We start from the raw sequence: 21,532 nt of genomic DNA on the forward strand, positions 1-21,532 counted from the left end.
TATAAGTTCATTAGAATGATACGTACGTGAGGTCCCGACTCGGATATGCAAATGATGATATCAAAACCCACAAATGAGGAGCGGTCTTTCCAGGAACTCTCACTATACCACCACGGGCATACACCGTTGCAACAGCATGGTAAAGTTTGACATTATGGTCCCTTTCGTGTCCACCCACTATGGGCATTCTTCCATTCGGAATGCGCCCACCAGAGGTGGGAATAAGCTCCATAGTCTCTGGATCAAAAGGAAGAAGAGCGTATGGTCCGTCATGATGGTGCTCTTTACCACCATAGGGAACGCGACAGGCACTTGGATTTAATGCAGGTGCAATCTTACATGGGTGAATAGAGGAGTCGGCAAAATGGGCAGATCTATTCCAAAATTAAATGACTAGTGAGAATAGAGTGGTTCCGAACGCACCCAAAAAACACAGGAGAGGCGCCGTCAAGGTCGAAGCATGGTGGAGAACCGGTTACAAGTTCCGTAGGAAAGCCTGGAGTTCCTTGGAAAGTGATGCGAGACTCATGGCCGAATAACTCAAATGCAGGAGCCGCATACGCTGGAGGAGCTACATCCACATCTGTGTTACCCTCGTATTGATATGATGATGGGTGATGCAAATCGACCGGTACGGGATCAAGCAGACCCTTCAGCCAACCAAGAAAACCCATCAAGCTTCAAGTTCTATAGTATGACGAGGAACAGGAAAAAGATGTGTGTCGAAACTAGGCGCCCAATGCTTCGTTAGCGCCACTCGTACAGTCTAATCCAGTACAGGACAATACGCTCCTCAAAGTAACGCAACGTTTCGCCAACGGATGACAGTGCTATTTTCCCATGGCTATTCTCCTCCCTTCGCCTTCGTCGTAACCGGGATCCACAGTGGAAATCAGTGCCATGCTAAAATATTCCACCTTTTCTGCCCTTACTGGTCCTGCTATCTCCGTCTTCACTGAAATTATGGAAATATTGTATCAACGGAAGAGACAGACTCGACTTGTTGCCGCTGACTGGTTGTCTTGCAACCTGGTTTGCGACTTCGAGGGTTCCCTCGCTAGCATCCGATCGTTGTTTCTGTGTCCCTTCTGTGAAGGCATTGTGTGTCTTCCGCCTCCCGTAAGTCTTGAGTATCTTGTTCAACATCTTGACTGATGACTCCATTGAATTCCGAAGAATAATGGGGCAAATTAAGGAATTTCACAGTACAAACCTTCGTGTTATCAGTGCAACCCATTTTTCAGATGCCAATTGCGAAGGACATTCAACAATACATCATACATCATGCCTACAATGCTTTGGCTAGAGGCATTCGGAGCTGTGTCCTATCTTTGACACTTCGAGTAGTCTATCCTTATGCAGCCAGTGGAACCAGGTGGAAACTGAAGATTCAAGAATGCCTATTCATCACAGGTCGTCATCCGAACATTTGCTTGAAGCCGCTCTTTTCGTCTGGTGTGAGTCCCGTTTTCCTCCTACTATCATCTTCTCGATCCCGATAATCACGATTCAGATTTGACAATTTGAACTGACAATCAGTCTCCCATAAATGTTGCCAACGTCAAGCTCGGGGAATCAAGGTCACTCCGTAGTATAACAACTCATTTTCAGTTTATGGGATACCCAGGGTCCGGATATCTGAAACTTTATAGTAGGCTCCTTTGTTGCTCCCGGAATATTTGACAGATCGTACTAATCTCGTACTCATTATCAACGAAATGAAAGTACACATGGGTCGCAGAAACTAATGTCATGGATATTAAATATGGCTTCGCATTTCTTTCCTCACCACACCCGTCTTATCCCTCTGCAAGGGCGAGTACCTGCTCTAGTGTTACCACTAGCCCATGGGCGCCGAGAGCCTGACGACGACAGGTTTCGAGGATGTGACGCCGCTAGCGCATGATTTGTAAGTTGGATCAGTTGGGATGAACCCCGCTTTTCCTCTTCAATATAACACACACCATTTCCTGTGCGGCATAGGCAAGCCTTCAAGTGGTACTACACTGCGTGCTGTACTGTTCTCTTTTACGACTTCATCCTAACCTGGCAAGAGGAGTTCGAGTACATATGGAATGGGGTTAGGAAAGGGCATGGTACGCCCAAATTTCATCTGAACCTCAGGTTGAAAATGCTAATCTTCTGGTGCTGATACAGTGTTCTACTTGTTTCTCCTTGTACGCTGGGCTTCCCGTGAACGACGAGAGCTCTATTGATATTCATAATTTCAGACAAGATACATTCCCATGGGGTTTTGTGTTATAACCCTTTTCGGTAATGCTCATATCCAAGCCGGATGCACTCATTGACTTCAATTTCATGTGCTACAGCGTATTTTTCTCCTCTTTGGACCATAGAGGTATGTCCATGAATCCCTTGAGAAGCTTTGACTGAACACTCTTAGATGTATGTGCCCTTTTGGAAGTAGTGGAAGTTATGTTGCTCATTGTTTGATATGGAAGATGTAATCGATTCGCCATCGTCGAGTGGGTCCAGACGCTGTTAGTTACTATCCCTGCTGAAATTGTACTGTTAATACGGTGAGTCAGGTTTAAATTGACTTCCTTATGACATTCTACATAGATAACCCAATCTCTTTTAATTATTCCGCCGTTCTCATATCCAATTTAATTTAGCGTAAACGCATTGGTCAGTCGCCGTTCTTTGACTATCGCTCTCTGGGCCATCATCATGGCTCAGTTCGTTATTGTAATCTATGCGATGAGCCAGCCGGGGCAGAACCTGGGCTTGCCTTTGCCTAATATACCTATTGACCAATTCCATGGTGAGTTTTATTGGCAATCGTACGAATGCCAATTATTCATAGCCTCCAGTGTGTATATTATATTCGAACCCGGAAATGGACCTGGCATATCTCCTGTGCTCTATTATATTTGACAGTATAGTATTCCTTACTACGCTTGTCATCACTGTCGATTATGGATGCTCTGTTTGGCCTAACGGAAGCGACTCTCCAACGCCCTTTGGAGAAGCTAGATTCCGCCCAGCAAATTCGGTCTTGCTCTCGACGATCCAGAGGGATGGTATTATCTATTTCTGCGCAATATTGTCAGGAAACATCGTTTGGTTGATTCTAAGTTTGAACGAAAGGGTGAGGGCGTGATTATTCTGTTGCTTCCTCGTAGTAACGAGTCATCATTCTAGCCTGGCTTGAAATTCATGAATACACAGTGAGTCACATCTGTGGTTATAGTGCATAATGGTTGGTTGATTCGAGCGGACACATAGGCCTAGCATGATGTAAAGTCTATTCCACAAGTACCGTTCATGTAATATTACTCACCTCACTTCCCGACAGAATCACTTCGGTAATGATCAATCGTCTAACACTCTCCGTGCGGAAAGCCAGCGGTCGTGCATCCATTCGCGGCATTAGCGCAGATTGGTCAGATAGGACCTGGCCATCGACGTGGAACGCATTGTTGAATCAAGTTGCGCCGTGATGGAGGCCTCGTCTGAGTTGATCAGTTGAAGAACGGGAATATACTTTTGCTTTTTCTGCGCAAGCTATGCTGGAATCTCGTTGACAAAGGCCTTCCGCAGTCGATCCTTTGCCTCGTACGCAGCTGTAGCATATTCTAAATCACGGACTCGAGGAGGAGGAAGAACCGCGGAATTGACACCGGCGAATCGAATACCTAGTTTCCTGTTACATGTACCAGCATTGAACGATGTTTCTGACTATGAAATTGAAAGTAATGTATCATGTTGAATAGCGCAGTGGTTGGTCGCGCTGCGCACTGTATTATAAAAAGGCTCTTCATGATGTCACGGTGTACAAAAACCTCTAACTTACCTGGGCCGCATAGCCACCGTCACAACTTAAACTCGTCCCACCAATGGAGGCACTAAAACTTCAAAAGAAGTTTCCTGAAGTTACGCGAGATGAAATGTTCGATCTGATAAATCGATTCAAGTGAGTCCTACTACTTATCTCGTCCAGATCGGCCAATTTCATGAACTTCTTTTGTCCATTCTGTGCAGTGCGATACATACCGACACACCTGGTCGCGTCGATAAGTCTGCTGTCCTGCGGTCTCTACAAGCCAGTGGAGAATCGTATGATACTGCGAGAGAAACGCTGAAGCATGTCAGTGTTGATGCAAGCGGAAAAGTAGAACTTGAAGATTTTGTCGAGGTCCGTGTCGAGGTTATCAGACATCGGGCCCAATTTCATGTCCTCCATAGCTCAATGTTAAACTGCGGACGCAAGCCAAGTCAGGCATCTCAGCCAAGGCAGGAAAAGTCACCGTGCAGGGATCTAATGCTAATGTCAGTCACACCCTTAACGAGGATGAGCGTTCAGAGTTTACGAATCATATCAACCTGGTGAGCTACGCGATCGCCTGAAGGTTGATAATTTGCCTCAACTACCTGAGCAGGTTATAGAAAACGACGCTGACATAGGTTCTCGTTATCCAATACCTACAACCACCATGCAACTATTCGACGAATGCAAAGACGGCCTTATCCTTTGCAAACTCATCAACGACTCTGTCCCCGATACCATCGACACTCGTGTCCTAAATAAACCATCCGGGCGCAAGCCCTTGAACGCCTTCCAGATCACCGAGAACAACAATATCGTCATCACTTCCGCAAAGGCCATCGGATGTTCGGTTGTCAATATCGGTTCCTCTGATATTGCAGAAGGGAGGGAACATCTTATCCTTGGACTGATCTGGCAGATCATTCGTAGAGGTCTGCTCGCCCAGGTGGATATAAAGCTACACCCAGAGTTGTACCGCCTCTGTGAAGACGGCGAGACAATTGACGACCTCCTCCGGCTGACGCCTGATCAGATCTTGCTGAGATGGTTTAACTATCATCTCAAAGCGGCAGGTTGGAAACGTCGTGTAAACAACTTTAGCAGGGATGTCTCTGATGGCGAGAACTATACCGTCCTGTTACATCAGCTCCAACCCGCCTCGTGTTCACTTTCTCCATTACAAACTCCCGATCTTCGTACCCGAGCTGAGCAAGTCTTACAAAATGCAGACTCCATCGGATGTAGAAAGTATCTCACTCCTTCATCCTTGGTTTCCGGTAACCCTCGATTGAACTTGGCATTTGTTGCGAACTTGTTCAACACATACCCAGGGCTCGAGCCGTTGGATGAGCAGGAAGCAAAGGACTACGGTGTAGTCGATGACTTCGATGCAGAAGGAGAGCGTGAAGCGCGTGTGTTTACGCTTTGGCTGAACTCTCTCGGTGTGGAGCCGGGTGTGTTCAACCTCTTCGAGAATCTCAAAGACGGCTTGATCATTATTCAAGCTTTCGACAAGATATTCCCTGGATCTGTCGTTTGGCGACGTGTTTCCAAACCTAAGGAAGGTGCCGGCCATGCATCGTGGGCTCCTTCCGGAGATGGAGATGACGAGGATGTGGACATTGGTGTAAAACCTAATCAAAGTACGCTTTCACGGTTCAAGGCTGTGGAGAACACCAACTACGTCGTGGAACTTGGAAAAGGGCATGGAATGCATCTAGTCGGTATTCAGGGTGCAGACATAACGGATGGTCAGAAGACGCTGGTGTTGGGACTTGTGTGGCAGTTAATGCGGTAAGTGCCTTTGTACATTGTGTGCATGGTCCGTGAATGCTTCTTCTCAGAATGAGCATCACCAAAACACTCACTTCGCTATCCAAATCTTCCGCATCGGCCGGGCGCCCCATATCTGACACCGAAATGCTCAAATGGGCTAACGTCACAGCGCAAAAGGGGAATCCTTCGGTCAAAACCATTCGAAGTTTTAAAGACCCGTCGATAACAACTGGCCTATTCTTCTTGTCGCTATTAGAGGCAATCAGACCGGGTATCGTCGACCCGGCGCTGGTAGTGGACGTTGGTGAAACTGGGGACTTCGAGGAAAGAAGGGCAAACGGTAATTGTACTATACCGCCTCGATGTGACCTTAAGGCTGATTATTTCTGGCAGCAAAATTGGCAATCTCCATTGCACGTAAGATGAATGCCTTGATTTTCTTGGTACCAGAGGATATTGTAGATGTGAGACCACGTTTAGTGAGCAATACTTCTCATTGGTTCTTCTGCCCATCTTTCTGAACTTCCTCCTTACCTCAGGTCATGACGTTCGTCGGAAGTTTGATGAGCATCGCTCAGTAGAGTCATCAAGGAGCAATGCGGCTGGATCATTTCAATATTGACTCTCGGAATTGAGTGAAACGCGCAAACCTGTCTTCCTTCAAAACAAGTTCAGTTTCTCAAATTCCGTGACCATGGATGCTTCCAACTTCTCGCTATATTTATCTGTCGATCGAATATACAGAATTCAAGGCACCAATTATAGTAGGACTGCAAAATGAAGAAGACATAGTATGTATTTTTATGATTGGTATGACCGTTTGAAGTGCGATCTGGTTATCATGAACAATGGCTCTCAGCGTCTGGTCGTGCGCTTCTCCAACCCGGTATTCTAAAGTGCTTTGGGACCTTCCACAAAAGTCAACAACTTTTTCCGTCCTCCCCTTCTCCCGGATATGAATATAATGTTGCCATTAGTACGGACTTGTGACTTTTCCTAAAAGTTGAATTCAAACTTGGAGCTTTCTATACGCTTTGGAGGCTCGCTTTTTGATCCCTGCGGTATTATTATAAACCGATGAGGCACATCCCGCAACTATTGGATGGAATAAGTCTTACTGTGTTCCTGGTCTCCGCAGTGCTTGACTGAGTCGTTACAATGCTTTACTGAGGCTCCAGCCTGAGGGTAGAGAGTTCATCAAGAACTCGGAATTTTTAACAGACCGAAGTAGCACTACGATCTATACACACCTGAGTCTCTGTAGTTACATACCAGACTTGTGCGCCGAGGCTAAACGGAGATCGACGACCGATGTTGTTAGGTACGTAGACGGTAGTTGAGCGCTTGAGCGCTGAGCTTGGATGTCGACTAGGTGAAAACCCCAAGTATGTATCCCATTGCAATTTTGGGTTCGGACCGTGTCGGTTTACCTACGACTAAGTACATGCCCTATGATTATTTGTGGATACAGTTCGATCCAAGAAGGATAGAGGGCCAGCGCGGGTTTCATCCCGTTCTATCATGATGATTCGTCGGAGATATCTGTGCGGCGAGGCAAGTAAGTATCGTACACAGCTCTTGAATACCACATAGTAGTAGAACATCACCATCATTCATAGACCGATATAAATGTTGAACAGTGTGTGATCAATAATCGATGGAAAATCAGACTGACATGTTGAGGTGAGTCCCACAAGATCATATTCGAGGGAACGTTGGGCGCTGTACCCTGCTGTACCTCGCTGGAATTCACAACAGGAGACGGATACTATCGCTCAGTATGGGATGCATCTAGACCCCATTTGTTCTTCACCAGAGAAAGCGAGTACCTGCGAATACATATTATATATTGCCATGTATCTTCTGGAAGATAGCTTCGTCGCCACTGCTTATTTGGCACATGAAACTAGAATGATTTGGCGCCCGAACGATTGAATTGATCCGTTCCTATCAAATGTATATAACCCTCCTCTGTTGTTTCTTCAACTCCCCCCTTTCGACACATTCGCGGTGGTTTGACATTGGAGCACCCTTCATCTCTTCACATCTTCAGCCGTGCTGCATTTTTTGAGTTTTCGTTTCTGTAGCCTTGACTTACGGTGATTGGATTTCCGAAGAATTCAATTACCCTTACGTTTTCGTTTCTACGCCTCATAGCAATAAAACCGGCCACGCCATCCCTGGCCACCCCTGTTTCTTTCTTTTTCTTCCCTCTACAACGACCCACTGACTCTTCAAGATGGTCGCATCAAATCCCATGTATTCCAGCGGAATGTCATTGAGGAAAAAGTTTTTGGCTACTGTCATTAACGACATTTGGCCAGAAACTCTATTTTTCTCAGCAGTAGCTACTAGTACGAGAAATTCGTTAGTTCTCTCCTTCAAAAGCTGATCTACCACCAGTGGTGGCTGCAATCTCGAAACTCACAGACCACGAACTGGTTCTGAACAATGGTTTACTCGGTGTGCTGGGTACCGTCCTCGGTCTCGTCATCTCTTTCCGAACTTCTTCTGCATATGAACGGTATGCTCTAGCATTCTCGTCTACAGCATGGCTCTCAAGTTTGAGTATAGATACTCTGATGGACGGAAGATGTGGACAAACATTGGGACCTATTCTAGGACTCTGGCAATGACAGTGGGTCCTCTAAAATTGCAACGCTCTTTCCAAAACTGAAGAGTAATATTAGATTTGGATCCACATTTCCAACGACAGACCTGCACCCCCTGGAGGTCGCGCCCCGACACAGCTCGAATGTATAATCGAAAAGAAGTCCATGGTCAATCTGGTGCGTAACGCGTTACCTCTGGGGATAATTTCACTATCGCTAACTGTTGGTTACACAGGTGCAAGCGCTTTCTGTTTCCATCAAGGTGCACTTGGTTCGCTGCTGCTTGTGTATTATCTGATTTTACTATCTATCAGCATTACCTTCGTGGCGAATCTGGTGTCTACTATCAAGACCTTTATCCTTTGATCTGCTTTCTGCCTCGATACGCGAATGGAGGATCCACGGAGCGCGATTTACTTCCAATGTGGCACGCATCCGAAGACGGCGAATATCCACTCGAACACAACCCACAACGCGCTGCCGGAACTAGGAGCAATTCCTCGCATACTATGGGTTCGAACTACAAAGAGGAAACATCATCGACCTTTTTCGGCTCTCTTCGCAAGCACAACAAGGTCTTCGACCCTGAGAAGGTTTTGCCTGTCGTTGACGTTCATCGTCCTCTCAAGCCTTCCAGAAACCCTCCGCGGGCCGGATTCACCGATTATTTCCCTTTCTTGAAGATATTCAAGTTGATCGCCAAGCCGTTTAGGAAAAGCCCAGGTATACATCTGAATCCTTCGTTCCGCTTTCAAGTACATGTATCCACATTCTCCTTCCAGGTAGCCAGAATGTTGATATGCGCGCAGTCTTTGGAAAGAAGCGTAAGCCTAGACCTTGTGATAGCAATGTTCCGGTGGAAATTTCACTTTTCTTGATGAAGTACGTGTGCGGCTGTTATTCGTAAGAGTGCAAGCCTACTCACTTGCATGCTCAGTTATGCCAATGTTATGATCAGGGCCGGGAATATCCCAGCTCCTGTCGCTGGAACTTTTGTTGGTACTATCAATAGTATCCAGGACACTCTGAGCAATCTGGAACGTATCGCGGACACTCCCCTTCCATTTGCCTATCAAGCTCATCTTCGTATCTCTATTTGGTGGGTTTGTTCTTTGTTTCTATGCCCCCTGGCCCCTCAATGGTCTCACTCTTCAGGATATATCTCTTGGCATTACCCGTAAGCCTGTCACAGTCAAATTATTGTGAAATTTCTAATGCAGAGTGCAATTCAGTTCCAAATTGTATCAACTTTTGGTTGGCTGACTATTCCTGGGACCGCATTCACTACGTTCCTCTATCTCGGCTTTCTCGAAATCGGCCAAGAAATGTTAGTGTTTTGTAAAATCTGAGTTTCCGTTGGCTCATTCTTTGAGTATGCAGTGAAAACCCCTTCAATTATGATCTCAATGACTTGGGTATGTTTTCTTGGATAATCGGGATAGGTTTCATATTGACAGTGCAATCCACAGACCTTGATGATTTCTGTTTCATGATTCAAAGAGAACTACATGAAATTACTGCTGTGAGTTGTTGTAATCCGTTGAGCTATCAATATATAAATGTCGAGGCTGATTTATGATTTAAGCACCCTAACCCCGATCCTTCTGAATATGTTTTCGGTCCTTGGAATCAGGTGCGTACAAGCTCTCGAAATTTGTGATTTATCCGAAAAAGAAACTAAGGGGAGTTATAGCCATTTGCTCCGGCTGATCGTCGTAATGCCCAGGAGCTCATTCAAGCCAATGACGCATACACGCATTCTGATCACGGTCCTGACAGTCAACCTGGCTCACACAGTATCCAACGAACCTTACTCAAAGGCTGGAAAGATGTTGATTTTTCCACACGAAAGTGAGGTACTCGTGGTCACTTTTTCAATGCTTCACATTCAGGTGTTCAAGTTATTATTGTTGGTGTTTCGCTTGCTTTTTCTTGGTATCTTCTGGGAGACACGCAGGAAGCTGGATTTTGTTGTCTGACAAAGGTTTTACTTACTATTTATTCTGGCACCCAAAGGGTACATCTAATTCTACACACAACCCCCGACGTATCACCCTCTTTGAAGAATAATATCATTGGCTCTTGTAGAGCAAGACTCAGGCTCATTCGGCGTATCGCTGACAGAATATGTCAACTATGTACATACCTAATGTAAGTACATGCGCACACCAGAAAGACGGAATCGTCATATGACCGCGCTGGAACCATATCAGGCATATCGCTGGTCACATGATATATTCCGTGTAGTCGCAATTTTGCAAATTTCCTTCGAGCATTGCTAGCAATGTGAAGTATACCTCCGTCAACCTCAGGCGAAGGTCAGTCTGAAAGTGCAACCATACAATTGTCACACTCCGAGCACCTTTGGTTCTAGATGTATATGCGATTATTCATCGACATCAGTGGTCGTAGTATATTTATTGAACAATAGAGCCCAGCTAGTACCTTTTCTTTCATGGCCAAGGGTTTAATGTTGACTTGTGACACCTACCTTGGACACCAAACGAAAGAACAAAGGCGCAAGGTCAAAGGCCAAACCGGATTACCGGAACGTCCAAGCTCCTACTAATGAAAGGGATAAAGACAAATGCACAAGTTTAGCCACTCGATCTCAACATCCGTTCCCAACTAAACCACTCTCCCTGCATTCATCTAGAGATGGTCGCTTTAACCCGCGCCCAAGCTAAGCGTGCAGCTGCAGCTGCATCTACGTCTACCACAGCCGCGGCTGACAGCCAAACACCGACCAAAAAACTTGGTCTTCGCAACCATGTGATTAGTAGTCGAACTAAAACCTCGGGTACACCAGGAGCAGGCTCCAGTCAATGTCCTACCAAGCAAGGCCCGCTGGCAAGCAAGAAGAAAACGCCGCGCAGACCCGCCACTCCCGCCTTTACAGCAGTAGAGTCTTCGACGGAACCTATTCAACACCCAAAGACACTAGAGAGCGAGACTATAACTCACATCCCTACCGAAACCCACCCGTTCGCAGAACCAGACGACGCCGAGCCTTTTGGTTCAGAGATAGGCTGGGTCCGGATCGGTAACTCGTTGCGTCGAGAATCAGTCTTGCCGGAGGGGGTGATGTCGCAGATCCAAGCGCAACAACAGGCAAAACTTACCCATCTTGCGGACGAAGCTTATAAGGAACAAACCACGGAGATGATGCAGCAGCATAACCTTACCTACCAGTGGTATGATAGGATGATGACCGAAGGCCTTCAGAACGGTCAAGGGTCGAATGGTTCCGTGATGGTTATGGGAGACACGAGTGATATCGCGATGAAGGATGATCATGATTTAGTAGGGGGCTTCAACGGCAACTCCGACGAGAAGGATTGCGAGATGGAAATTCCATACTATCTGGCAATAGAGAGCGATACGGCGGAAGCATCGAGCTTTGACGATACGATGTCCGGTGCAGAGTCGGACTGCTTGAACGTGGTCCTTTTCGGGAAGAAGCAGCTGCAGCCTTGCCCTCCCGGTGTCCGATACTCGTTGTTATCCACGCCAACGGAGATTATTCCGCAGTACTGACAAGTACTCATGCAGAGGTGGATTTCAGAACTTTCTGGTCTCCACAAGTATGCGATTTTTGAAACCAATGCCATGTTGAATTTATGCCGCTTATGCACACTGTATCCTGTAATACTCCAGTTGATAATATCCATTTAGAAGTATGATATCATTCTTACTGATCATTTTCCAGTCCTAATAACGTCTGCGTGAGGACATTCAACAGCAAGCGAAAATACCTGTACTTGAAAAGTAGATGTCGTACTTAGTACTTAGAACTAAAGTTTTAGGTAGAGGTCAGCTAGGGGCAGCTCCTCTACTTTTCTCGCTCCGAGTTCCGACCCGTCGATTCCTACCACACTTCCTTCATAAACAGATTACACTACAGGCTCGTACACTGCTACAGATTGAGTGCAACAATGTTCGGTAGCTGAACAGGAGAGTATACGGGAGAAAAACGATGATAGAATCAAGTTCATGAAGCGCGACTCGCCCTTGGCTGTCAGTGCCACGAGGCCGCTGACCCCACGAAACAGGTATGATATGTGGATTATTTTTGTTTTGCAAAATAAACAGGCCAGAGCTCTCCTTAGAACTGTACCTCTACCTCTCCTTTGCCTATTTTCGCTAGTCTGAACGTCTGGTCTGCGTAAGGGCAGTTCCATTAACAAGCGCCCGTGAAGCAGATGAATTAGGCGCCTACGGCCCACAATCTAAACCATCTCACAATAACGAAGTAGCGCCGGTGAACGGCAGGGCCCGCTACCAGTCAATGTGTGTCTGTGTGAGCACTAAGTACAAGATGGACTGAACGCAGATGCAGGGATGAGTAGTAAGAGGTAGTGTTTGTAGAGGTCTGTACTACAATGGGACCACACCTTGATTGGTGATGGCTAATGTACTTGTATTGTAGATAGAAAAAGCGGCGCGCATGGGGCGCGCCGCATGTAGATGCATCTGCCCAACCCAGAGTCTCCAGCTGTCTCCAGCAGTAGTATAATCAACTTGAAAAGTGAATGACCAAAAAAAAACTGAGTCTACTAAACCCTTCAACCTCTACAGAGGTAGTGGGAATTATTCACTGGGAGTGATAGTTTTTACTGTAAGACGAAGGTTGTCAAGAGAGAAACACCCAGTTTTTGTCACCAGAAGATGATGGTTGTCGAGAGCGAGCACAAGAAGTGACTAATCAACTGACAGTAAAAAGATCGCTAAAAGGGGATATATTACTAAAAAATGATGACTAGGATGGATAATTTGGAAAAATTAGGGTCTACGGCCCACAATCTAAACCATCTCACAATATCCATTTAATAGCCATTGCTCAAGCAAGATCATGGAGAAACGACATCTGGATCTAACTCAGATACTTTACTAATTTTTTTGACTGACTGCTAAGTAGTATCTGACCGCTTTTTCCTCAAGAAAGATCTGAAAAACTGCGCCTCGAGACAGCTCGAGACCGTGCAACTACAGATCCTTGACTCTCATCACCATGTTCAGACGAATGTCTACAATCAGGACTCTTCCCAGGAAACCTTACTGTGGTTGACACCCCATCGGTATCCCATAGTAATACGATATGTGAGTCAACTTTGTTCTGCTGCCAATGCTAGCGGGCTGAATTTACTAGCAGCGTCGATTTATCCTTGCCAGCTTTACATATCGCAAAGACAATTCCAGCCCTGTCTTGAAATGTATAGATGAGAGTTGCCCGAGTCGTCCCAATCCTCAGTACCACAATTCCTATCTCAGTTCTCCGAGTGCACTGCATGCTGACGTTGACAATGACAAGTAGAGGCCAGTCTTGCTTCCTCAGCTCCATGGTCCACCGGTCCTTCTCGTGTCAATATCAATGAGCGCCCATCTTATTCAATATTCATTCAATTTTTGAAGGAGAGAATGCTCATAAATTAAGAGTTCCTGGAGTTGCTTCGTAAACTTGGTGGTTTCTCATGTCACAACACTGGCAGCTCTTTCCGCCCATCGTCATCAATAGTCTGTCAATAAGTACAGTGGGAGACCAAAAAACATAAGCCTTGATGGCAGGACTATGTATACTCATTGCTAATATATGACGGTGAGTGGCCAATTATCTCCATTCCACAATGTCGTATTCATCTAATGTTCAAGGCATCGAAAATTGGTGAAATCCAGGTTTGAACGATCCTAACTCAGATTTATCCTATGCCGGAATTAATCCGGAGCAGAGGTGATAGCCTATCTTTATGTATGTTTTCTGTCAGACAATTCTCCACCTCTCATAAGGATCGCGGAGATAGCGTATGGTACGGTTCTCTTCTTTTCTTAAATCTTACTCCTATGCATGGGCCGGGCTACATTTCATACTCAGAACTCGAAAATAACCAAAGAAATCGGTCTCTTCCGAACGGATGTCGAACGGCTCGAATTTGGGTAAGTAATCTAATGTTTAGTCGAGGTTATTTATCAATTCGGACCCGCTATGGCTGATAGAGTCCCATACTCAAAGCAAACTTGATCCTTTTCAGATTATTTCACTGTTCCCCAGCGACATCACAGGAATTCAAATTTCAAAGGTTATCCAGGTTTCCTATTTGGGATTTCTTTGCTTGAGTATCATAAGCCCTCGTAGCTCAACCCAACATACGGAAAAGTCTAGACAAGTTCACGTCTGTTCTACCTCTCAACAAGCTCGAGAATTGACCGTGACTTATTTACTCAAGAAGTTCTCTTTTTACTTATGAATGTTTGCAGATATGTTGAGGTGCAGGATTAAACTGTAGCTTCGCGAAAGATACGATACTTGCCCACTATCATGCAGAGATCGAATGATGCCACTGTAAGTCCCGGGTTTTTCGCCTTGACAGCTACATGCTTCTGCTCCAATGCTGGGCAACTCGGACATTGTCTATGGTACCCTGGAAGACAGCCTACCCTACTAATTTGAGGTTGTTGATTCATAAAAACTCATGAAGCCTCGACTTGAAGACGGCGCCGATATAGCATCGTGGGCACCTTTTGCAACGGAAGACAAACGTAAAGGAGTGAGATTTCACGGGGATAATTAAAACTCGGAATGCGTCCTGAGGAGCTCGAGCGTTAGAGGATGGCTTCAACCCTTGACGGACAACATGTTTTATACTGGTAATTTACTTCTTGATCGCTGAAGGCTAAGGGGGAGAAGGTTGACTAATTGAAAAACTCGGAATGATCCATGAAATTACGCCAATGTATCTGGTCGGAGGACTTGAAAAGAAGGGGTAAAGGGTGAAAGAACGACGAGTATACATAGCATACTAGTAGAACCAGATATAAAGCCTGGGATGAAGTAGGAAGAAGGATGAGCGATGAAGAAGCTTGAAGATGCACTTGAGTCTAAAATTACAGTGACTTGCGCCTCCTAGTTTGTGGTGGCGCGTTGGCGATGACGATAGCACCGGAGAGAAGAACTCTCTTGAACTTTGTCCGGTGAGGCAGCGAAGACGGAACAAGGATCAAGGAAAGACGGCAGCACTTAGACCTTACACCTGATTGAGATTGCGTACATGCTGACACACTTAAGAAATTTGGTCTCGTCACAAGTAATCTGCGAGTATCTTGAATATTCTTGATTATGTACCTTTGTTACCGCAGGAGCTGCTTCGAGTATATGTCTTTGAAAACCCACCCTTACCCCGAACTGTTCATACGGCGAGCGAATCGAGATGAACACAAACACAGATAAGTATGTCCAATAAGTTCTGTTCTGTCTTGAGCGCGCTACAAGCCGAAAATCGTCGCATGTCACAGCCTGAGGTGAACGTCGCATTTATCACGGATTGTGCTGCGACCATTCACTAATACTATAGATGATCTTGAATTCAAACCTGTGCTAAAAGAGCCCCAGCAATATTTGAACGCGGGTTGTGATCATATTGGGGTCTGAAGCTTCATGTGAAATTCATGGGAATTAAGATTTGAAACTTCACGACAAAATCAAGAGAGTTGGAAGTCCTAGACTGAGCCAATATCATAGGTATCGCACCTACGTTCATTTCGCATACGTATGGGTTAATGTTTTATTCCTGTTGCATGTATATGTATTTCCACTTGCGTGTGACAGAACCGTGGAAGGTGGGGAGGTCCAGCAGGGCTTGGAGCTGCTTGAATGCAGTGAACATCTGAAGGGGAATGGGGGAAACTATATTCGTACCTATCTACTGGGTACATATGAGTACCATCCTCAAGGGAACCGTGAGTTAGTAGGGATATGTGTAACCTGATGGATCGTTGAAAAGAATTTCAAGGTTAATACCGGATTGATGTGAAAATTTGAGCCATCTACGGGAACCATGTCGAGCACACAGTGACGCATTCTGAAATATATATCACGGTCAGCTTGCCTCGACTGAATGTACATTAACTTGAATTCTGGAAGTACTCATGCCAGTGAGATACCAAAGGGTGGCAAAGCTTCGCCTGGAACTGACCCTGGTTGGCAAGCTTTGGTGGGTCGAGTATAGGTCGAGTATCTCAGTCTGTGGCCCTCCAGGCTCCTACATATCACAATCCCATTCGACGGGGCTTCCAGTAGGTAATGGTAGTGATCATCAATATAGACTAGAAAATGGTGGGGAAACAAAGAGTTACTAAAGAATCGAAAGTGTATGAGAAGAAGAGCGAACTAGTAAATTCAACACATAGATGCAAGGTGATGAAGATCGATAGATGATCGCCGCCGACAAACCCGACGGTCAGCGCTCGGTATACGCCGTACTACGGAGTTTGCGGAGTTATTAGTACGACTGAAGGTTTTTCTTCCACCTGGAATCCTGACGGAGGCTTTCTGACTGGCTCTGTGGGAGGAATGGAAAAGCAGAACTACCAGGTAGTTTAGTAGCCTCGGGAGATTCAGTTGATCAAGTGAAATGCATGAGCGAATTTGACTAACCTTCTTTCCGGACAAGAAAACCTTTGTGAACTTGTGGACAGTTGTGGACTCCTGTTCTGAACCCTGCGAGTGGTATGCGACGGGGTTGATTTATGAGTGTACTGCCGGTGAATGGGAATGAGAGAAAAAATCGGGGAAATATCGAATCAGGATGCTTGCCGTCGTCTACTAGCGCTTCATAAAAAATTAGAATGAGCAGTCCGGTTTGCATCAGTTAATTTCGCGTTACTCGTGGCCGACTATCTCGAGAATTTCGGAGTTTTGCACTGAATTACCAGTGATTTTGTGAGAAAATGAGAGCTTGTCATTCGAGAGGAGAAGAACAGAAGAGTGGAATGTCGTGGAATTATTTTGGAATATACAGGACCGTTGGGAAACGGGGAGGCCTCAAAGAGCTTCAGATGCAGAGTCGTTCACCGTTGATCATCACGCTTTTAGTCCGAGGGTGATCCTGGGAATTCATGATTCAAAGAAAGAAAGGCCCTTGCGCGCAGGGTTGGGGGAGCGGAACAAGGCGGAAGATCGAACCACATCGGACCCACTGCTCGCACGAAGTCTGTGGAGCGATAGCCGCCGAAATGTACAGCGAAGTATACTATACTCTGTAGTTTGTATGTAGTAGTCGGAATATCGAGTTGCATCGGGGGAGTGGTAAGACAGCCTCTCTGGAAGTGAGGAATTTGATGTCAAAGCTGTTAATATGGAGGGACCTGATTTTATCCAGATGGTTGTTGACATACAGGAGGTTGTGTCGATAAAACGATGGGAGCAGACAGCGTCCAAGGATAGTACATCAGACGCAGATAGTTTCGAGATTCTGCTTCAAAGTTGAAATTGCTGTGGTTGAGAAGAATGGAATTGGTTGCCGCGGACTACAGAAGAGATGTCTTTTTCTGTTTGACCTGGACGACATCCAGACTGGGCATCGGCAAGTTAGCTATAATACAGTTGAGGTAACGAAAAGAGACGCGGAGTTTTCCTCGTTCCATGTGCTCGCGAACTGTGATTACATGAAAGGAAATGTGAAGAAACCGAAGAAAGGAAAAAAAGGACTAAATTCGGGCAAAAATAGCGAAATCTAAAGAAGATTCCCATAGAAGCATAGATGACATAACATGCCAAATGGGTCTAATTGATAGATCTCAAGATTTTTTGAACTCGAGGTTTTACAAGTGATGGGAAGAAAAGTACAGCTGAAGTCTGCCCTATATACAAAGCCCACGACTTACCGCCAGTGTTTCCGTTTCGCGAACTTGACTTCTGACTCGGATTCAGGTTCCCCTCAAAGATTTTTCTTGTGCTGGTCGTCTTCATTGACTCCTAGTACTCTTCTACTGCCGTTAACAAGTTACAACATTTACAAGCCTATTGCCACCGCCGCCATTCGCCTCGTGATAGTCTCCTCGACGACTTGGCCGTTGCTGGAATCGGTGTTCACAAGACCTGAAAACCAGGATTCTTCAAACTCTACGTGTTGATTACTACTGTTCGACGCGTCAGATACATATCATTCATTGAACATGTCAACTGGTATGTGTCTCGATTCCTGTCTAAAAGATATACAGCCAATCTTCTACTACGGAGCAGTTGATAGTCAATTACTATACCAACTCGAGCCCGAGGACGATGCTGGGGACGTGTCTACAAATAGCGCGTCCTCCGTGTACCCGTCGCCTTATGAAGTCGACCTGGTCAATTTGCCTCCCATGACTTTCAAGCCAGGCAGGCGCACAGATGATTTCGATGACTTCGGTTCTTCTGAGGTAGATAGCGACGAAGAGATAGACGGAAGAAACAAGGTACTGTATCTTTCGAGCTTTACGCTTTTGCGGCGTTTTCAGCTGATTTCCGTACAGCCTCTTCCAGCCCCACCTGCTTCTACAACATTGTTGTCACCAGAATCTCATGGACTTCTCGCGTCCAATTCGCCGTCTAACATCTCTCATATCCCCAATTTCTCCACGTCCACCGTATCGTCTTACACGACGGCTAGCTCGACGTCTTCCGTTCCAGTCACTCCGATCACCCCAAACACTCCCGTTACGCCTTTTCTCTCGACGTCTCCTGTGTTTCCAAGCTCAACCTCTTTGTCGCGTGCTTCCTCCTTTTCGCGGACGCAGTCGCCAACTGTAGCATATTCTCATTCGGGTCCTGGTATCCGAAGTAGACAGCCTTCAATCGTTTCCCTGGCTGGTGGGTACCATCTACCGACTATGGTCGCTGGTAAAAATAGTCCTACCATTGGCCACAAGTCGAGTTTGCCCCTTTTAAATGACACCGACATTGACGCGGATGTAGACCCCGACGTTGACGGATACTTCAGTAGAGTCAGTGGAGAGACGAATAGACCAGCTGCTCGTCTGACCAGACAACCTTCCCTCGGTTCTCGTCCGGGCTTGGATTTTCGCATTCCACTTGGGTCTACTTTGTCTTCTCCGTTGGGCTCCGAAGCTCTTTCGGCGGGAGTTATGCGGCGTTACGCAAGTGCTGGAAACCTGTTTTCCACTTCTCTATCTAGGCCGGGTAGTTCTAACAGTGGTCATCAGCACAGCTACTCCCATCCGACGTCTTTCCCCACCGCATCAGCTCCTCTATCTCCTTACAGCTCTACCCCGTCACCTTTTCCAGATCCTTCGCTTGAGATCATCCCTTCCTCTACGTACCGTGCAGGATCCTCAGCAGCTCCAGCGAGTGATTCACGCAATCGGTCTCGAGCAGGTTCAACCGTTTTAAGGAATGCGGTATACATTGAGGCCTTAGACTCGAGTGAGGTTGAACGTAGACTGCTCAATCTCCCGTCCGTTTATGACCGCGATCATTCCGAAAAAGAATATTCTGATCCGTCCGCTTCCGAGAGAGAGCAGGACAATATCGATTTTGAACAATCAAAGTGGTCTCCAGCGTCTTCCGTGGTCGACTTACGGTCTCTGGGACCCAAGATTTCTACTGATGTTTCCTCGAATCTGAACTGGGGACTCCCAAAAATGATGGGAGTTCATGCCCCTCCACCGACGCCGAGCACTCCCTTCTCTGCATCTCGTTCGGGCTCGTATATCGGTCTAGCAGACGCTGGTGGACTGATATCACCCACAGCAGATGATGTACCAAGGAGGAATTATCTATCCTTGAATATCACCAAGCGAAAAAGTTTGAATGCAGCAGCATCGTCCATTCCTAGCCCTTCTTCGCCATCACAATCACAATCTGATCCAAAGAAATCTCAAGGTGAGGATATGTCGGTTCCTCCGGTAACACCAGGAAGACGTCAAAGATTAGCCAGTTTTATTGCCAGAATGGCTGGAAATACAGCTTCCCAGATCCCTCCCGTGCCACTCGCTCCATCTGCTTCATTGCCAGTATCACCGGCAAATGCGGCTCCTTCCGCCCCTTCTGCTCCCCCTTCTCCGACCAAATCCAGAACGACTCAATATCGCCCTGCCCCTCTCGACCTGTCCCTGAAACCTAAAAACTTTCCTACTATAGATTCAGGCTCAACGGCAGGCACGTCAGAGCCTTCTACTCCTGCATATTCCGGTTCTACATCCAGCTGGAATGATGATTCAGGCTCCGAGACCGAAACGGAGAATGAAGAGGACATGGAGGACATGGACCCGGATTTGATTGCCGTTGCCGCTGGGCTTGATTTACCGTCAGCTCCCATCTCTCCTAGAACTCCAAGACCCAGACCGTCCTCACAAACCGGCAAATCAGTATCTGGCGAGCGCGGGAGTGATTTTCCTTCGACGCCTACCGGTATGGATGACGACACCCAAATGGTTAGGGGTAGTTATGCTCAAGTGTATGGATTCCGATTGCCCAAGGCGCCATCCTCCCCACTAGCTGCTCAAAGTTTTACGTACCTTCCGTCGACGCATTCGCAAATTGAATCTAGTGTTCCAAGAGGCGCAACACCAACTTTGGTTGGTACGCAGTCTCTGATTGGTCCTGGTGACTTACCACCAAGTGTGGGGAGCCCAAAGACCCCCAGGAATAGGAAGATCTCCATGATCAATACGAGCACAAGCACTACTGCTTCTGCTGTGTCTCAACCTCCATCATCTCCACCTCGGATGCCTCCCTCCTCCCCTCCACGTCAATTGCTCAAGTCGCCCAATAAAGTTCCGAAGACCAAAGGCGGAAGAATGTCTGGCCTGATCTCGCGGTTCACCCTTGGTTCTTCCACTTCGTTGGCTGTCTCACCGCATTCCATGTCTCCAGATTCTGTCCCTCCCGTTCCACCGCTAAACGTTGATGAGCTGGGACAGGTTGTTTCTGATCCATTTGCTAAAGATGATTTGACTACCATTAATACAACCGCTCCAGCCAGGACTCTGTCTTCCGTGGATTCCGTGACTCTATCAAGCGTTCTCAACTCTCCAGTGGTTTTATCTAATGAGGTCAATGCAGGAATAATTATCACTCGGAGGGAGAGAAGTGGTACCACTGCTACCGCTACTTCTACATTCAGTTCATCGACCGCTGATTCGAGTAATTCTACGTCTAACTCTTCCCCTGAACGTCAATCGCTTGCCAAGAAAAAGCGTCGATCCCTTGGACTGACTCTGGGTACTGTCTCCATTGGTAGCATGGGTGGCATGCGCTCCCCTACCAAAGGCATTAATCGAGGCAAAAAACGCAAATTAGTGATCAGCGGGATAGAGTCGGATGACAGTCGTGCCTATCAAGCTGTGAAAATCTGGTGCGAGAGTTTTGGAGAGTTGAAGAAGTTTGAGAGGCAGCCCAATGGTGATTTAGTTGTTGATTGGAGAAATAGATCCGTCAGTGATATGGTAATTCACCCTTTTTTTTGTGCAGACTCGAAGTGCTGATAAAGACGAATGTGCAGGTTTGTCGTCTTCAAGCGAACGTATCCATCAAAGGCGCCGGCAGTGTCGCGATAAGCTGGATTCAATCTTAATTGCTTAA

General features: G+C 46.4%; 7 protein-coding genes across 7 annotated transcripts; 6 read left to right on the forward strand and 1 right to left on the reverse strand.

Annotated features, from left to right (window-relative positions):
- Positions 1 to 10: 10 nt before the first annotated feature.
- Positions 11 to 674, reverse strand: C8R40DRAFT_1038451 (uncharacterized protein; the record flags this gene model as incomplete). The annotated part of the gene is made up of 2 exons (XM_046223758.1): positions 11 to 374; positions 424 to 674. The coding sequence occupies 2 exons, from the start codon at positions 672 to 674 to the stop codon at positions 11 to 13; spliced, it is 615 nt and encodes a 204-aa protein (XP_046089307.1).
- Positions 675 to 1,586: 912 nt separating this feature from the next.
- C8R40DRAFT_832213 (uncharacterized protein) lies at positions 1,587 to 2,613 on the forward strand. The gene is made up of 7 exons (XM_046236368.1): positions 1,587 to 1,648; positions 1,716 to 1,909; positions 1,984 to 2,096; positions 2,158 to 2,177; positions 2,232 to 2,274; positions 2,331 to 2,363; positions 2,463 to 2,613. Exons 2-7 carry the CDS (start codon positions 1,848 to 1,850, stop codon positions 2,504 to 2,506), a joined length of 315 nt encoding a protein of 104 aa, XP_046089308.1. The 5' UTR covers positions 1,587 to 1,648; positions 1,716 to 1,847; the 3' UTR covers positions 2,507 to 2,613.
- On the forward strand, positions 2,232 to 3,284 carry C8R40DRAFT_832007 (uncharacterized protein). The gene is made up of 6 exons (XM_046236366.1): positions 2,232 to 2,274; positions 2,331 to 2,363; positions 2,463 to 2,540; positions 2,637 to 2,785; positions 2,835 to 3,112; positions 3,166 to 3,284. The coding sequence occupies exons 4-6, from the start codon at positions 2,692 to 2,694 to the stop codon at positions 3,193 to 3,195; spliced, it is 402 nt and encodes a 133-aa protein (XP_046089309.1). The 5' UTR covers positions 2,232 to 2,274; positions 2,331 to 2,363; positions 2,463 to 2,540; positions 2,637 to 2,691; the 3' UTR covers positions 3,196 to 3,284.
- Positions 3,285 to 3,860: 576 nt separating this feature from the next.
- Positions 3,861 to 6,147, forward strand: C8R40DRAFT_1038773 (calponin homology domain-containing protein; the record flags this gene model as incomplete). The annotated part of the gene is made up of 7 exons (XM_046223777.1): positions 3,861 to 3,937; positions 4,006 to 4,159; positions 4,210 to 4,350; positions 4,404 to 5,584; positions 5,635 to 5,906; positions 5,960 to 6,045; positions 6,106 to 6,147. 7 exons carry the CDS (start codon positions 3,861 to 3,863, stop codon positions 6,145 to 6,147), a joined length of 1,953 nt encoding a protein of 650 aa, XP_046089310.1.
- Positions 6,148 to 7,805: 1,658 nt separating this feature from the next.
- On the forward strand, positions 7,806 to 10,033 carry C8R40DRAFT_1167615 (UPF0187-domain-containing protein; the record flags this gene model as incomplete). Its single annotated transcript, XM_046231049.1, has 14 exons — positions 7,806 to 7,920; positions 7,970 to 8,090; positions 8,141 to 8,204; positions 8,257 to 8,355; positions 8,414 to 8,440; positions 8,493 to 8,901; positions 8,961 to 9,060; positions 9,116 to 9,277; positions 9,334 to 9,355; positions 9,399 to 9,505; positions 9,559 to 9,593; positions 9,648 to 9,700; positions 9,764 to 9,811; positions 9,872 to 10,033. The coding sequence occupies 14 exons, from the start codon at positions 7,806 to 7,808 to the stop codon at positions 10,031 to 10,033; spliced, it is 1,524 nt and encodes a 507-aa protein (XP_046089311.1).
- A 400-nt stretch (positions 10,034 to 10,433) lies between these two features.
- On the forward strand, positions 10,434 to 11,889 carry C8R40DRAFT_1091842 (uncharacterized protein). Its single transcript, XM_046227522.1, has one exon. The coding sequence runs from the start codon at positions 10,837 to 10,839 to the stop codon at positions 11,713 to 11,715; it is 879 nt and encodes a 292-aa protein (XP_046089312.1). The 5' UTR covers positions 10,434 to 10,836; the 3' UTR covers positions 11,716 to 11,889.
- Positions 11,890 to 18,126: 6,237 nt separating this feature from the next.
- Positions 18,127 to 21,524, forward strand: C8R40DRAFT_1167617 (uncharacterized protein; the record flags this gene model as incomplete). The annotated part of the gene is made up of 2 exons (XM_046231050.1): positions 18,127 to 21,396; positions 21,453 to 21,524. 2 exons carry the CDS (start codon positions 18,127 to 18,129, stop codon positions 21,522 to 21,524), a joined length of 3,342 nt encoding a protein of 1,113 aa, XP_046089313.1.
- Between the last annotated feature and the right edge of the window lie 8 nt (positions 21,525 to 21,532).

This window comes from Lentinula edodes, assembly GCF_021015755.1.
Source record: "Lentinula edodes strain Le(Bin) 0899 ss11 chromosome Unknown C8R40scaffold_7, whole genome shotgun sequence".
Taxonomy (NCBI): Eukaryota; Fungi; Basidiomycota; class Agaricomycetes; order Agaricales; family Omphalotaceae; genus Lentinula; species Lentinula edodes.